General features: G+C 37.9%; 1 protein-coding gene across 1 annotated transcript in view; it reads left to right on the plus strand.

Moving 5' to 3' along the window:
- LOC131066340 (putative DUF21 domain-containing protein At3g13070, chloroplastic) overlaps positions 1 to 18,159 on the plus strand; it is a 130,601-nt gene that overhangs the window by 25,489 nt on the left and 86,953 nt on the right. Inside the window, exon 11 of the mRNA XM_058001083.2 lies at positions 12,370 to 12,435. Within this exon, the coding sequence (XP_057857066.2) occupies positions 12,370 to 12,435 (66 nt within the window). The remainder of the gene's footprint in view (positions 1 to 12,369; positions 12,436 to 18,159) is intronic.

The raw sequence follows: 18,159 nt of genomic DNA on the forward strand, positions 1-18,159 counted from the left end.
ATATAATATAACTTGTACTACCTTCTTCTAACACATACTTGCTTCAAAGTTTCCAGATACTAATGCCTAAGTTTTGTAAGGAGAATTGATTTCACAGTTTAAGTAGGAAAATGTGTTTATTTTCACAAATAAAACTGATTTTTACTCATCTCACAGCCTACAAGCTGCGTCAACACATGTACTTTCTGCTTTAAAGATTTGAAATGAGACAAAAAGTTTAAGGATTTATGAACAAATCACATAAGCATTTATCAATCATCAGTTGTACACAATAAGACAGCTATTGAGAAAGCAAACTGAACTTTAGTATTGCATAGGGTTCTGATACAATAGTACAAGTCTGAAAATGACTCTAATTGCTCTAAAAATCTGAAATTGCAATGAATTTTAGTCACCAAGTGACTGGTTTTTGAGTTTCAAGACTGTCTTTCTGCTAAAAAACTTGAGAGAGTTCCAATGTGTTATAGAAAAATACAAGAACTAACTTAATTATGAGCTCTGAGTGTGTTATTTAGCTTACATCCTAAAATTTTGCAACATGTGCAATGAAGATAAGAGGCATGTGTCTTGCCTTGCTGGCTGTAGGTGCCTCCCATACTTGGAAATAGTCTTCAACTGCTGCTCTGGGTCGGATGTAACTGATTTTGGCCAATTAAGGCTTTCCAAAATGCTCCAAAATGCATCATAAATGTTCAAAACTGCCCTTTGATTGTAGTTATACCTTTGGTAGGCATTTTCAAATGTGAAGCTGTCATTTATGACTCACAAAACTGCTCCTAGATGCTTGCATTGTGTTAGAGAGGCTCCCAGATATCTGGTTGGTCTTTAAAACTGGGTCGAAATCCCTAATAACAGCTCCTACATCTGCTCCTCTGTCCCTATATCCTTGCTCCACCTTTACAACTGTTTCACCAACTTCCCATATTCATAACACGTGCTTCCTTACTTGCTTTTGAGGTTGAGAAAGTCTTGGGTCGGATAGAAACAAAACAGGCCCTTAAAGACTCTTAAAACTGCTTGAAAATGTGTCATAATGGCTCAGAAATGCTCCTTGTTGCCATTAATACTCATAAGGAGTCATAGTACATACGAAAGGGGGCATTTAGAAGTCATAATCTGCTCTTTTTCTTGCATGATCTGTGCTTTACCCTTGCACTTTGAGTGTTTGAATGACGTCTTCTTCACCTTGTTATACTGCTTTCTCCACAACTGAGATTCTCCTTGCTAAGGGTTTGGCACTATGACGCATCCTTGTCTTCTTTGACTTGTGCATGCACATGAACATTAACTTGGTCCTTCTTTTGGACTGTCACAAGCTAGGATGTCACTCTATTCTTACTCATTTCTATGCCTTCTGTCACTATCCTCTTAATGGGCTGCCAATGATTACTTTTTGCTTAGAAAGAGCATGTTACTTCCTTGGTATCATCTTCATGGTCACTGTCATAATCTTGCATTTGTCTTGACTCATGGTCACTGCTGTTTTTCACTATAATCTTTGGACTATTCTTACTTCTTGTAGCTGTATTTTCAATGCTGCCCCTAAACTGTACTTCCAAGGTTTAGGACTATCATGCTCTTGATGTCCTCAATGCTGTCCACTGTTACTGTATTCTTGTTTGGCCTCTTTGACTGTCATGTATTACATATAGCACCAAAACCTTACCAACATGGTGGCCTCCTTCTTTCACTCCATTTTCATAGAGGATTGTGATTGATGTTTGAAATTTACCCCATTTTTCTAACATAATAGTCCCATTTGAAAGCCCTTGAACAACAAGCCTTTCTCACAGCATGTGCCATGCATTTCTTAATGTTGGCAGTCATCACATGTCACCTTGTTGCACCTTTCAATTGACCTATGGACTGTACCACTTATCTTTTCATGACCAACTGTGACTTTAATTCTCTAATATCATCCAACACTTTATCCTCTTGACACCTTGCTCATTCTAAGCTGGCTTTTTTTATGATAAGGGTTTCATGTTGCCACTGTGATGAAAGAAAGAACCAGTGAGCTTTGCATTCCCTCTTTTGAGTGTATTTGTGAGTGATGACTACTCACTATCCTTTACATGTCATCATTCTTCACAAGCCACTGCTGTCATCTCGAGCAAAGACTATCCTCAAGGAAATGCCATCACTATGCATCATTGTTTATAGTAACTCTGTCTTGATCATTAACCACTGTAACTAGTGTATGACTATTATCATGCCATACGACTGTCAATGATTGCTTTTGAAAGCCTATTCAACTCACATCCTTTATGAATGCCATTGATGGTGACTGTATTGTTAGCTGCTTATCTTTTGGATTATCCTTTTGCCTTGCACCTTACTTGTCATGTCATCATGCTCTGGACTATGAAATTGTCACCTTTATGTTTCTATATTCTGCCTTTATTCAAGTTAAAATGACATACGTGGGGAAGTGGAATAATGGATAGACTGCCATTTTGATATAGGAGGTGTTCCCTTTTCATAGCATAATGCCATAATCACTGTGATGATCTTCATCCTTTTGCATGGCACTGTGGTGTTTTGTATGTCATGATATAGTGTGCTTCTTTCTCTTCTAGCTGGCTTTCCCCCTTGGGACTGTCATCAAGCTTTAACCACTTCCTTAATTCACACATTGTCATGTATAGAGTTGTCCTTTGTTCGCTTGGACTTCACTTGACTGTATGCTCACTTTGTTGATGTTTCTTTTTGATGGTCTTGACTCTTGACTGCTTTAGTGAGAGCTCACTGTTCAAGGGTACTCCTGGCTTCTTCTTTGGACTGCCTTATGAACTGTCACACGAAGTAACTATCTTTTGGAAAATTGCCAGTGACTGTCATTATCCCATGGAAAGGGCTATCATTGAATCTTTTGATTACTTTTGTCGTCCCATGACAGTCAATATGACTATGAGCTGTCCTTGCCACCAAACGCTTTCTTTTGTGGTCTTTAGGATTGTCTCCTTTCACTTCATAGTTCATAACTTGTCATATTGTACATGCTCACTTTCTCAATGCCTTGTACTAGGATGACCATCATCTGTCATTTTCTTTTCATATGTCCAACTTTCATATATTTGTATTTCTTTCTTTATTGATGCTTTTTCACTGTGATCTGCAGCCTTGTGATTTCATAGTATTTATCATCATTGCGTCCCTTGCTCTGTCATGGCTGTCTCATTGTCTCTTTTCTCAAAACAAGAACCAAACGCCGCACTGTCTTCAAACACATGTTCTTCTCATTGTGTTGGATTCTTTGTCATTATCATCATGCATCACATGTCACTTTGTCTTATAGGTCTTTTCTCTGTCAAACTGTCATTTCATGACTGTGAAAAATGTTGCCTTCTTTTAGGTACTTGTACATGTCCATACTTGTCTAGTATCAAGAAGACTGTCATCAAATCTTTTCCTCTTCTTGGATCTGGAAATGACGCATATATGTTGTCCCTGAACTTATGGAGAATGTCTCCTTTTGTGACTGTCAAAATATCTCGTTACCATGTAGTCCTTAAGCTATTATACAGTGATCCTATGCATATGTCAGCTTGTAGAGCAATATAAGGGACTGCCTTTTGTTGCAACAGATGCAAAACTTCTTCATTTCCTTATGACTGTTGCATTTCTCTTACTTTTTTCAGATCTAATGTTTCCCATTGCATTTTTCACCTAATCAACACATAACCAGTGCTAGGCTTTCCACAAAAGATGTCAAAGACAAAATATTCTCTCTTCTTTACATGATAATAAGGCAGATTTATTTCAGATTAATGCAATGGTTATATTCCAGGAAATATGCCCACCTCTTCCATGTATATGCCTCTATATGAGAAAAGAAAGGTGTATCTTGAACAAACTCCCAACTGTTTTTACGAGATCCTCTTCTTGCTGTCAACGTGTCCATACTTGAACATGTTTTGTTGCAGCTGCTGTAGGCATTGAAGGTGGAACAAACTGTGACTGCATTCATGAACCATGATTTTCCTTATTGAGCTGAATACAAAGTCATAAAATCCAACAAAAACTCTCTCTTGAAACTTAAGTTGCTGGGTTTGTGGCTTTTAGCCTCTTGACACAGACCGGGTCTGCGCGGGTCTGGGTCTGCGCTGGGTTCGCCTTGGGTCCGGCCAGGTTTCACTACGGAAAACGTTGACTGTATTTTTATTGATTTATATTTTTGCAAAATGTTTTTTATTAGGGTTTTCGAGACATAATTCATCCCACTTGCGGCTAGGGCACAATGCATTTCAAGGAGCGACTATAGAAACGGTGAGTGAGAGGAGTTGTTTTGTGTGATAGGTCACACTACAATGGGAAACCCGTGGGTTTGAGAAAATCCATGGACCTCTCCTGCGATGACTGTCTTGTCGATCGTGAACCCTGTCAACACTCTCGAAGTCGCAATGGAAACCCTGTTCTGTCAACACTTTTTTTGCGCTTTGAACAAAGTCACTATGGAGAATTAGGCCATCGCGATTTCACTTGGAGTTATTAAGTTTTTAATATATAGTTGTTTTAAGGTTTGTCTATTGTTTAAAAAAAATCAAAACATATATTTTATATTTCATTAAAAAAAGTAAAAAACAATACTATTTTATTTATATTTAATTTTTTTTTTTGATAAGTCACAGCCGAAGAGGTATTTTTTAGCTTTTCCCTGGAGCTAAGAACCAGTTGAGTAGACTCGAACCCAAAAACCTCCCATTTAGGAGGCTCGCAGCTAACCACTGCATTGTGGGGTCACCCCAGTTTATATTTAATTTTTATTAAAATATTAACATCTAATAATTAAACAAGTTTAAATGTTTAAATTAATTTTAAAATTTTTCAACTTAATATAGTATTATTTTAGACTTTAGTATCTATAAATTATAATTTGTAAATATATTTTTATATTTAAAAAATTTAAATTTCTATAAGGTGAATTTAATTGTTGCCAAACACGAACTCGAATTTGAACCTTGTGACTTAGTGTATATATATATATATATATATATATATATATATAGACCAGAGTTCCGTGACTCGCGGCGAGTCACGTGAGTCAGCGGGCTGGGTGACCCCTGCCGGGTCACGGTGACCCTGACCCGGGCTCGGATGGGTCAGGGGGCGTGACTCGCCTGACTCGCTGAGTCAGAGTCACTCCCTGACTCGCCCAGTCCGAGGGTCGTGACCCGGCTAGTCTGCCACGAAGAATGGGTGGCTTTAAAGTTTAAACTGCGATCTCTGGTTATTTCATGGACAGTCCATACCCACCAACAATGCTATTGAATCCTTAACTCATTGTCATACAGACTTGAATCGTATACCAACTGCTGCATCTAACAGCCTAATGGAGGACGATGCAGGGAGCACTTTTCACCTGAGTCTGAATCACTAGTTTTGCCTTTATTATTGTTACCTGTAGATTGTCTTTATGAGTCCTTACACTGTCTAGGCAGTCCTTAGACTCTTCGGGTATTGCCATGGTTAATAAGCCTTCTCGCTACAGTTTTGAAATTATGCTCTTCTTTTTTTCTAGAAAATGCACCTACATAAGTTCCCTTTTCCTCCAAAAATTCTGGATATAACTACTTTGTAGGCTAGTAGGTACGAAAATTCCTTCACAATGTTAAACACAACACTTGGTTTCGCTTATTTGTATTGCAAGTTACAGTTTCTCATCCTTTTAGTCTCTGCTATTACAGAAAAAACACAGTTCTGTAGGTTTGGAAGGCCAACTTTTGGAGGTCATAAAACTTTTAATATGACTTGGATTCTTAACTATGATCACCTTCTGGAAATCTCACAAAATTCTATTTCTATTGGCATCAGATAATTTGCAGTTTGTAATCATTGCTAAAAAAATAATGGTCTGCAAGTTAGGTGTTTTTTCTAAAGATTTCCAGTAAAATAAATTCAATTTTGTAAAGTTCTCTAACTTTGGCCTAATCACTGTTCTGATATTGTTTGGTAATATGCAAACATAAGATTGTGGAAAGTATTGAGAAATATAACAAAAAAATAAATAGAACACACATCATAAGAGCTGTGACAATTATCAATGTATCTTAGATTCTTAATATTCAAGATACTACACACATCGTAAGAGCTTCTATTTGATGATGTTATAGTGTCTTTAAGCTTAATTCAATAATGGGTGTATGAAACAAGTTTTAAATCGTTAAAAATCTCTAAATTTCAAGGGTTTTCTTATTTTGCTGAGTCGTTGCCGAGTCATTGCCGAGTCCGAGCCGAGTCAGCCTTGCCGAGTCCGAGCCGAGTCCGAGTCTAGTAACTTTGATATAGACACACACACACACATCTACGGGCGAACCCAACCCACGAACCCAAAAGGCAAAATTTTTTTTGCCTGAACCCACGAACCAAGTTTGTGTCGTCGAACTCGCTCTCGAACCCAAACCGGTAACTTAGCTTGAAACCCTTCATTAAGCTTGTTGATACTCTTGGACGCAATAACAGCCTGAAGAAGCTCCTGGGAGGATAACAACCAAGCTAAAACCCTAAACAATGCAACTTGGTCAACAAGAACGACTTTCATGTGAAGACAAACTTTTCCCTCCAAAGAGTTAATGCAATTTTGGGAAAATTTAGGGCTGAAAGTAGACTCCTTTCAAAAGATGGTCTAAACTCAAAACATAAGGAAAATATGGAATGTGGTAATTCATTTTTTAACTCATTATTGCTGCTTTCCTCGTTTTATGCAAATAGTTATGCAACATGAGACTATACAACTCCACAATGAAAGACTTAGACATTTTGGGCATTTGGACAAAAGGAGGAATAAATGCTAACAACAGCAATTTAAACAACATGAAAGAACACATCCACACAATAAACACCGGATATATGTGGAAACCTATTGATGTGTGTTTTATGCACATGCAAGCATCAAAATAAAATACCAAAGTACTTTACCTTGTCTTGAACAAAATCACCTCAGATGCTAAGGGTAAGATCAACTAAAGTGATTCCAAGGTTTCTACAGTCAGGTCTTGACGAGTGGGTAACTCAATGGTCGATGTGAATTGCTGTTTTCACTTGGGGACTTACACAATTGTTCGAATCAACTTCATTTATCATGAATGTGGAATGGGTGTGTTGATAACTTAGGATTTGGCAATGTAGTTTTGGACTTAGTTCTAACAAGACTTTCTAAAAAGAAGGGGAAAAAGGAATAGGGATAAGAATTCTATTCTAAACCTAGAATGCAAGAAGCGAGGAACAAATTTAGTGGAATCAAACTAGGCAAGGTCTCACAATCAAGTCGAACAGATTTTGACACAAGCTTAGTGCAATCATCTAAGGTGTATTTCATAGATTTTCAAATTACTACCATCAAACATTGATACCATCCAAGTTGATGCATAACAATGGATGTATAATAATCGCAGTTAGGTTTGCATAAATTTCCAGTTGACCACGCATGACGCACTTACAATCAGCAAGAGGCTAGTGGTATGGATAAAGGGATTCCACACAAATACATTCAACAATTCTTTCATTCAATCTAACAAACATGAAAGCAAATTCTAATCTAACTTGGAGGAATTGAGAACCTTGAATGCAAAACAACACTTAAACAAAATCACCATCAAGTCGAACAATGATTTATATTCAAATCTGCAACATCTACCAACAATTCTCAAAAATCTCTCTTACAAATGAGAGGCAATGGGGTATATATAGAGTCTCATACAAAATGGATGGCCAAGATTCAATCAAAATCAAGGGCCAAGATCATGCCAAAAAAGCCCTAGAGTTGCCCTAATTAGGGTTTACATAAAAAATGGAGCCACCAACATATGGCCCAATAGAAAGGTACCTAGTCATCAAATAAGGAATCTTCTAGAGGATTCCGTCTTGCATCTCTTTCTCTCACAGCATAATCCAAGAATCTAGCTAATACAAAATCTAATTCCTCCATGGAAATGCTGGGTAAGGTATCCTGCTGTAAATCAATCACGTCCAATGCATTTGAGCAAGCATCCAAGGTGTTCTCCCAATCTGGCATGAGCTTCTGCGAATTGTGAACATGAATCAACAAAGAGACCAAGTCATCCATCTGACTCTTCTTCAAAGAGTCCAACTGATTGAAGTACATGAACTTCATCTTGTCTCTCAATTCTGCTAAGTGTAAACCACTGGCTTCACTGAAATCAACTTCCAATAACTCCTCAATTGAGGCAAGGATCTTCAACTTGATATCATGAATTGATCCTTCCATCTCTGCACAATTCTTTTGTGCGCTCTCATAAGTTGATTTCTTCATGGCTAATGAACGATACCAGCCATGGAAATCGTATCTATCTCCATTATGCACAATATTCTCCCTGATCAATGTGGACGTAGGAACTTTCTTCAAAGCTCTGAGGCGTGGAATAGTCTTCTCCTGAATAGGTTGGAATTCCTCCCAAACTCCTTCCAAATGCTGTATCCTGAACATGAGTGCCATTGTCTTGTCAAAAGCCTGGACAAAATGAGTAAGGAAATCATCCGCCTGTCTCTTTGTATCCTCAATCCATTTCTCCACTTCCGAGAGTGTATCTCTTTTTGCCTCATAATGTGTATGTAGTCCAAAATCAATTGCAATAGGGGAAATAAGGGTGGGATTCTCACGCCTTATCCCTGCAATATACTCTCTAAGTCTGATATTCTCTTCTACATACTTCTCTCTTTTTTCAATCTCCCGATCCAATCTTGCACTGATTGCCTTGAGAGTATCACCAACCTCCTGGAATTCCTGCTTTTTTGTAGTACGACCAAGGGCAACTGAAGTAATCTGGAAATCCATGGGAGTAGCAATGTCCATCGTCACATCACCAATAGGAACAACCACCTGCGCAATCCGCATTCCTGTCTCATCTCTAACTATATATGACAAAATCTCAGCTTTCTTAGGTTCTTTCTCCTTGTTGCTCCTAACTAAGTAGTCATCAATGTCATCAATAGGCTGCACCTCTACCATTTTCTTACTTTTCTCCATACTCATCTTTGGTCCTATCTTTCATGTCTGCTCCACGTGGAATTCCAAACACCTCAGCAAGGTAGGCAATGATGGCACCCTTAGGAGTCTTGATCATTCAGGAGCGAGGATCGTAACATCATGCACACTGCAGAATTAGCTCGCTACACTGTATAGACTGCGGGAATCCAACGGCCTGATAAATACCACTCTTCATAATGTTTACATAAGCTGGGGAAGGAATCCGGCTTCCAATTTTGAACATCCGCTGCCGCATCTGGTCCATGTTTAGGAAATGCATATTTGTGTCTGTAATCTCCTTTCATTTGGATGACATCTTGGATTCTGGATAGAATCCCGTCTCAACTATCTTCTGTTGTTCCCTTCGAATGCTAAGTCCGGACTTCAACATTACACCTATATGAAGCTGGAAGTTAGACACTTCGAAAAATTTATCCTGATAACTATTTTCAGAATTGAATAAGTTGTGATTTCTTAATGATTTAGACAAGTTTATGGATGGAAATCAAGAATTTTATCCACATTTAAAACGAATTCTAAAAATAGAATGAAAATATGACAAGGTTAGGGTATGCAACCCTCATGAAATTCATTAAAATCATCAATTTTCAGACTTAGTAAAGTCTGAAGACACTTTATACTTAGAAATCTTATCCAAATTAGAGTACAAAGAAGTATACCGGATCGGGAAATGAACTAGGAAAGGTCTGAAAAGTAGTGTTTTCACACAAAAGTTTTCTGAGGACACCTTCCCAAGTCAACAATGACTGCTAGCAAGCCTAAAGACAACCTGAAACTCTATAAATCAGTCATTAAAATCATGTTGCAATCGCGTGTTATGCAAAATAAATTTCCCAAGGCAAAAATGAATAAATTTGAGCACGTATGTAGGGCTGGAAGGGAATTTTCAGTCTGAAGACAAGTCTGAAAATGGAGTTTTCAGATTTACCAGCACCTCTAGGAATGATAGTATACTCAGAAAATTGCCAAGAAATGGTGCAAAAATACACTCCAAGTGAAATCGCCCAAATAGGTAGGTGGCTGGAAATGAATGTTTTCTGAGGACAGCCCCTTGATAATGGAGTTTTAGACCTGCAACAGCATTAAGAAGGTCTGAAAATGCTCTAAAAATCCTCAAAAACATCCCAAAACAAAAATCGCCTAGGTTGGGATTGGCTGGGCAATGAAAAATTAAGTCTGAAAATTAATTACCAGCCAACAATGGAGGTCACACAAGCTGCAATAATGGTGTCAAACTCAGATATTGAAGTTATCACAGCAAGCAATGACAATGGCAGCCACCAATGATGAAGGAGATACACCAAAAATGGTGTCAAATAAATTCCAAAACAAAATCGCCCCCTTCCAACTATGGCGTCACTTCCCAAAAATCACACAAGTCTGAAAATTAATCTATAACCCTGCTCCAATGGCTGTCTAAAAATATCACCCAGGTTTTGATTGGGCAGAAAATAACTTCAGATTGCAACTCCAACTTGAAAAATGGTGTCAAAATGACACTTAGCAAAAAACCGCCTAGCTGTAAAAGTCACAATAAGCCACCAAAATGTCTCCAATTCACCACTTAGCAATCACCATCAACAATTATAATATTATTATATTGCTGGACACCCTCTTTAAACTTGTTTTTGCCTTGAGTTTTCACCACACAAGCAATGTGGGATAAAACTTTTACTTATACTTGCCTGGGGAAAATCGATTTGCTTCTAAAAGGTGAAAATCATTTAATATTCATTGCAAATCATTTATTAATTGTTTTTATTTTTTAAATAATCGGCATCATTTGTAAAAAACAATTAAATGCGGGGTCAATTTATTTGAAAGATTTTAAAATTTAGATAAAAAATGACCTCTGGGGGAAAATCGATTTTAATTGGGATAAAAATCCCAATAAAAAACCATTGAAAAATTATTATATGCTCATTTGGGGGAAAATCGCCCCATGTTGGGATGAAAATCTTATCAAAATTTCATCAACTTTGCACAAAATTGTCTCCAGGGGAAATTCAATCTATGTCTGGATTGAAAATTCCAATTCAAACTTGCCACTTAGCACAAAAAACCACCTTGGGGGAAAATCAACCCCTGTCTGGATAGTTATCCGGACTCAAAATCATTAAAATCATCACTTGTGGAAATTCGCCTAAGGTCTAGAATCACTATCCACACAAAATTCTCAAAATCTTGTCATAAAAGTCCTGGTGGAAAATCGATAGGCATCAGGAATCATCATTTTAGTCCTCATTAAAGTCATCCGTAGTCCTGGTGGAAAATCGTGGGTTGTCAGGAAGAATTCCCACACTTAGCCAAATTTTTACCATCCTGGTGGAAAATCGACCCATGTCTGGATAATGAGTGGGGGAAAAATTAGGTCTATCAGGAATCTAGTGGAAATCCACCACCAGTCAGGGTTTTGAGTGGGGGAAAATCATGGGTCATTGGAAATGTGGGGGGGAAAGCACCTCCCATCAGAAATTTTGACATTTTGACCCTTAGAACATGGATTTTCATCAGGAATTTAACAGTTTAACTACTCAAAATCATCTGGACACCTAGAATTTTCAATAAAACGCATCGGAACTTAGGCAAATTTACCAAAATTTGAGCCAAACAAAAGGAAACCTATCGGGATAAAGTGCAAAATCAACTTGAATAACTTCCTAGGAGCGAAAAAACAACTCCTAAAGGTCCTAAAACACCTGAGCACTTAAAAATATCCGACGAGGAGGTTCAAAAACATGTAAAAGGTCTACACTTAGACAAAAATAGGATCATTTAAAATCTCGACTTTTACGCACTTGATCCTATAACTTCAAAAACCGTAAACGACAATTAGGCATGATCAAAATCCGAGACTCAGGCACAGGAAATCAAAATTGCCCATTATGCTGCCGAAACCCTAAGCTGAGGGGGGTTCCCTGTTTGCAATGGGACGATGTGTGAAAAGGTCAAAACAAAACCCAAGATGGGAAAAACCACGGTGAAAAAATCACTCTTGCACCTAATTGTTGCTCAAGTGTTAGGTGCAAGAGTGATTTTTTTGCACACAAGGTTAGCTTGTATTTAATCTTTTGGCTAAATGTTGAATACACCAACCTCTTTGGTCTGTAATGGTTGTTAATCAATGTCACCTTTTCAAGTTGATGGAAATTTGTTTCCCACTCTCATCCTTGGTCATTCAGTAAAATGTAGCAGCAGATGCTTTCATATCGTTTGTTATTTATGTATTTCGTTGTTCAGATATATGGTCATCTGCATGTATTATGCTACGGTTCCATTCATTGGTCTCTACATCTTTTATAAATCAAGCTTTAATGTAAATTATAGATTTTTCATTTTGTTCTAACATTTCATTTTTGCAGATAGTGACATTGGAGGATGTTGTTGAAGAAATTGTTGGCGAGATCTTTGATGAAAGTGATTCAAAGGTTTGTAATCAGTCTATTTGAACTGGAAGCTGGATAATTTGTTCTCTTTCCCTGCCTAGCCATACAAATTGTTTGACATCTAGATACCTTGCTTTTTTTGATTGTTTGTATTCTAAATTTTTAACCAAACAGTGCCATCCACAATCATTTATGCTTATCTTCCATGTTCAAGTTAATTAGTTCTACAATACTAAGTTAGACTAAATTTAGTTACCATTGTTTCATAAGTTGTTGAAGGACACCTTTAGCATTAAATAATAATAATCAATATTTTTCCAGAGCATTCTTTCAATGCCTATTGAATTATCCAAAGCTGAGTATGACCTGATAGTTATGAGGTCCATGTGCTGTAAGATAAATCTTATTTGGAGGATTTTGTTTGCTAGTATCAAAGACACTTTTCCTTAATAAAAGGTTATGGTGTGGTTCTTGCAGAAAACACATTTTGCCAATTACATAAATTTAATCAGCAACCGCATGAAAGGGAATTTATTTTAATAATTATTCACATTAAATGTATGAGGAAGCTACATTTATTTTTTTTCTTTGAATGATTTGCTTGGTAAATTGGAAACTATTTCTTTATATTGGAGTCTAAAAATTCTCTCTCTTTTCCAGATTTATGAATTTAGGAAATAAGTGGTCAATGTTTGATAATATAGCATAGAGGGAAATCCTTAATACCAGTGATGCCAAAAACAACTTGGCTGAAGAAAGGAATACAAAATATTTGGAACACTGCACCACACTCCACTAACTTGAATAAGAACTTCTCCTATCAAATTCTAAGCTTGAATGGTCAGAAGAAGTGCTAGTTCTATGCACAATTCCATTTGGCGGTATAGTCAGGTGAAACCATCATTAGACAACAACTATCTTCGTTATTGGTATTGGTTGTCTCAATAAAACAATTTGTGCAGCTGCATTCAGTAATAATGATCCTGGAAACTATGAATGGAATTCTGTGTCGCTGGAGTAAACTGAGAACTACATGTGACTGCTTGTTAGCATTCTTCATGAACTACAGGTGCATGATTTTGCTAGAAAGAACAGCTTGAACTACTAATCAAAGACACAATATTGGAATCCTGAAAATGTAAGAGTGCAGTTTAAGTTGTTTCTAATATTGAGGATAATTTACAAGGTATAAAGAATATATGCTTAGACAAGTAATGGGAGTATCACAAAGTTACACAAAATAACAAGTTCGAAATAGCACCATAGAAAGAAAGCTTCATAAGCTAACCATATAAATCTAAGGCTTCAAAGGGGGTAGTTGTTCTAAAAAACAACAAAACAAATATACCAAGATAACATAAAAGGATGACATTAAGGTTCGGGATCAGTCCCCTTGTTCTGAACAGTGAACAGAATCAACTTCCATAATGTCAAGAAAAAGAGCAACAGCTTGGTTTGCAACATCATTTTTTGATCATATTCTTCCTGTAGACATTCAACCTATCTAGGAATCACTTCACCATAACCTGCTCCAGGGGTACCTCATCAACAGAATCATTGGAGCCTTCACTAACAACATATGCTTGATCTAAAAAAAAGTAAACTGGCAGCTTGCCATGCTGTTTGTTAGCCATATATTGAAGCCCATAAATAGTTTCAGTAGAGAAGGCACTCGATGAGTTGATTCAATAGTCCTGATAGCAAGGTTGTTCAAGTCTTCAACCATATCATTGACAACCTCAATGGATAATAGGAGTGCCACCTCCAAACTGCTTATCAATTACAAAACACTGTTCATTTTTTGCCCATTTTAGCATAGAAGCAATCTTGGAGAAGAACCCAATGTCCTCTCAAAGAAGATTTTTATCCCTTTAGAAACTAACTTATAGCTGAACACTCCCTTGCCATGGCCAAATCTTTATTTCTAGAAGCTAGATTCTACCAAGGAGACCTACAGGCTTGACAACATGCCCTTGACCAAGTAAAAAGATCATGCTCAACTAACTGACTCCCATTCTTTCCAGATAACCCCAAAAATAGATATTGTTGGCCTAATTGCAAAAGCTGCAGACATGAGATATAAAGGATGCAACGATTTCCATTTATGCTTACCTTTAGGGTTCCTTGTCTAATGTTACGTTTGATTACCAACAATTGCTTTTAAAAGTTCAATACCCACTTGACTAACAACATATGCTTGATCTAAAAAAAAGTAAACTGGCAGCTTGCCATGCTGTTTGTTAGCCATATATTGAAGCCCATAAATAGTTTCAGTAGAGAAGGTACTCGATGAGTTGATTCAATAGTCCTGATAGCAAGGTTGTTCAAGTCTTCAACCATATCATTGACAACCTCAATGGATAATAGGAGTGCCACCTCCAAACTGCTTATCAATTACAAAACACTGTTCATTTTTTGCCCATTTTAACATAGAAGCAATCTTGGGGAAGAACCCAATGTCCTCTCAAAGAAGATTTTTATCCCTTTAGAAACTAACTTATAGCTGAACACTCCCTTGCCATGGCCAAATCTTTACTTCTCGAAGCTAGATTCTACCAAGGAGACCTACAAGCTTGACAACATGCCCTTGACCAAGTAAAAAGATCATGCTCAACTAACTGACTCCCATTCTTTCTAGGTAACCCCAAAAATAGATATTGTTGGCCTAATTGCAAAAGCTGCAGACATGAGATATAAAGGATGCAACGATTTCCATTTATGCTTACCTTAGGGTTCCATGTCTAATGTTACGTTTGATTACCAACAATTGCTTTTAAAAGTTCAATACCCACTTGACTGCAAGGGTGGTACCTTGTAATTTAAGGTTCTTAGGCCCAGGTCTTCAAAAATAATGGGTTTGGTGCCAAATTCCCAAGCAATTGAATGCTTCTTTCTATAACCTTTACCATTTGATCACAAAAAAATTCTAACCAACTTAAGAAGCTTATCAACATTAGAATTATAGAAAAGCCAACACGAATAGTAGAAGATAGAACATTATGGCACACTTGGAATCTTCAAGCCAAGAAGATGAAATGACCTTGCCACCTAGAAACCTTGTCATCGATTTTGTTAGATGCCCACTGCCATGACTCTGGTAGAAGAATACAAAGAATAAGGAACACCAAGGTGTGTATCAATTTATGTTAGGGCTACCCTAGGACCATCTCAAATCAGATAACTAGTTAGGAGAAGAATCAGATTGTCCCAAAACCAACTTATGAAAAGGAATCTTAGATCTAGAAATAGAAATAAAGCAAGGTCTGACTGGCAAACTGTTGTACATTGCACAGGCTCCCTGTCGCTGACAGGGTCCCCTTTCTTTTTGAGGGCCTTTTTCGTCTTCGCCTTGTTGAGTTCCGTGCAGAGTGTCTCGCGTCCTTTTGAGCGAGCCCGCGATCAGTCCGTAAGATGATGATGTTGAATGAAGGAGCCTGTGATTCCATGAGGTCAGTCGAGCCCTCGAGCACGAATTCCAAGAGATTGTTCAAGCTTGTAAAATCGCCTTGAATGGGCATGGGATGATAGAGGCTGGCAAAATCTGCCAAGTAAAGGAATGCCGCATCTGAAGGTCGCATGAGGACCCAAAGACGCCGATTCTCGCATAAGAATAATGAGGGGGATTACATGATGTTTTAGAGGTTTGCAGGATTTGTATGAATGTCGATTTTCGCCAGCCGAAAGGTAAAGGAGGGGCGAAAGGCTTAAACTCACCCAAGTGCCGAAATTCGCACCTTTTAGTAAAAACGTAGTAAAAAGTGAAAAGTTGGCAAAATGCCCAAAAGGGGCGAATTTCAGACCTTTAAGTCGAAATGTTAAAAGGAAGAAAGTTGGCAAAATGCCCAAAAGGGCCGAATTTCGGACCTTTAAGTCGAAATGTTAAAAAGTGAAAAGTTGGCAAAATGCCCAAAAGGGCCGAATTTCGGACCTTGAAGTCAAAATGTTAAAAGGAAGAAAGTTGGCAAAATGCCCAAAAGGGCCGAATTTCGGACCTTTAAGTCGAAATGTTAAAAAGTGAAAAGTTGGCAAAATGCCCAAAAGGGCCGAATTTCGGACCTTTAAGTCGAAATGTTAAAAGGAAGAAAGTTGGCAAAATGCCCAAAAGGGCCGAAATTCTCAAAAGACACTTAAATTGCGAAATTTTCAAAACCCAAAAAGTCCGAAGTTGCAAGGTAAGAGGAAATGCCGAAAATCGCCTTGCGAGGGATGAGTACGAAAAGTTTAAATTTTCAAACTCCTACCAATCGCCGAAAATCAGAATCCGGAAGAAAGGCATGGGGAAAGTAAAGATCGAAGTTGGCAAAACCCTTTGGAATGCCGAAATTGGCAAAGATCCACCATTCTCCGAAATTAGAGCAGTAGGGGATAAAACGCGAAAATCTGAAGTTCGCCTACTGGAGGAAACTGCGATTTTCAAACTCCTCCCAATCGCCAAAAATCGCGATTGGGGAGGAACAGGTGAAAGTAAAGCTTGAAGATAGAGGAAAAACCCCAAAGTTTGCCAAGGTTCGCATTATTAAGCATATCGCGCAGTGAGTGTCCCGCCGACTCCATTCTCCATTGACTGAAGCCTTGCATGGGATTGAAACTGTAATTTCTAGAGGGCTGCAGGCTTGCAAAGGCGTCTCACTCTCTGAAATTCGCTAGTCAAAGGTATTGCCGTGATTCTTCTTTAATGTATTGAAAGTCAAAGGGTTTTCATACCTCGTAGAGAGCAATAAAACGCCCATGTTCACCGCGATTTCTAAAAACTCTCCAAACCCCTTTCAACCACCTTGAACCCGTAACAATTGCGGAGAAGTGTCGAAGGTTAAGTAATCTGTTAAAAATCGCCAAAATAAATCGCCCAAGTTTGAAGCCATAAAGAAAAAACACGCAAGGTAAAATCACGTTGAAATAAACTGCCAAAATCACCAAGGTGATAAAATTGCTAAGTCTGAATAAAAATTGCAAGTTCTTTTCAAACCATAGGCGCAAAAATTTGAATAAGGAGTTAACCGTAAAATTCAAATCGCAGGCTTCCCCACCCGAAAGTTGGAATTCATTCTTGCAAGGCAAATTGTGCAAATTCGCGCCATTCATTTTCACCAGGTAAGTGTGCTTCACCTCTCTTGGTCGTTTAAAATATTTGCAAATTGGATAGATGTGTGTGCGAAAAATTGATTAAAATGCTTAAGTCTTGAAAATCGCATCTTTTTCCGCTTATAAGACGTCATGCAAGGCAATTGAAAACAAAGTCTCGGAATTAACCAGAAAATGCATTTTCAGACTTAGGAAAATTTCTCAGGCTTTGTCCATTTTGAAATTAATGCCTAAGTGTAAATCCGCAATCAAAAAGCTTCATAAATATTTATGTTTAAATCAATCGAGCTTTTAGCTAATGATATCATGCTGTTTTTTCAATTTGTTTCTTTTGAATTAATCCTTGTATGCTGGCATATTCTTTATCTAGCCCGCTTTACTTCTTTTATACCGCCTCGTAATCCGCATCCTGTTGTGCAGGATAAATGCCTAAATCGGCAGTAGAATCATCAAAGACGCCTACTACAGTCGAGACATCGTGAGCATCCAAATCAGATATCCCTCGCAAAGTCGAAAGGATGAAGTATCAATATCAAAGAGGGGGACTGAGGGAGTCAAAAGTTCAAAGTGTCTGGGACAGTGTCAGTGATATTGACCTGGGCCATATTGATATCCAAGATTTTAGGAACCGAGTCTTCTCCCCTAATGCCTACGGTAGGCCTAGGCAGATGATGGAAAGTGGCA

Source organism: Cryptomeria japonica, chromosome 3, assembly GCF_030272615.1.
Source record: "Cryptomeria japonica chromosome 3, Sugi_1.0, whole genome shotgun sequence".
Classification (NCBI taxonomy): Eukaryota; Viridiplantae; Streptophyta; class Pinopsida; order Cupressales; family Cupressaceae; genus Cryptomeria; species Cryptomeria japonica.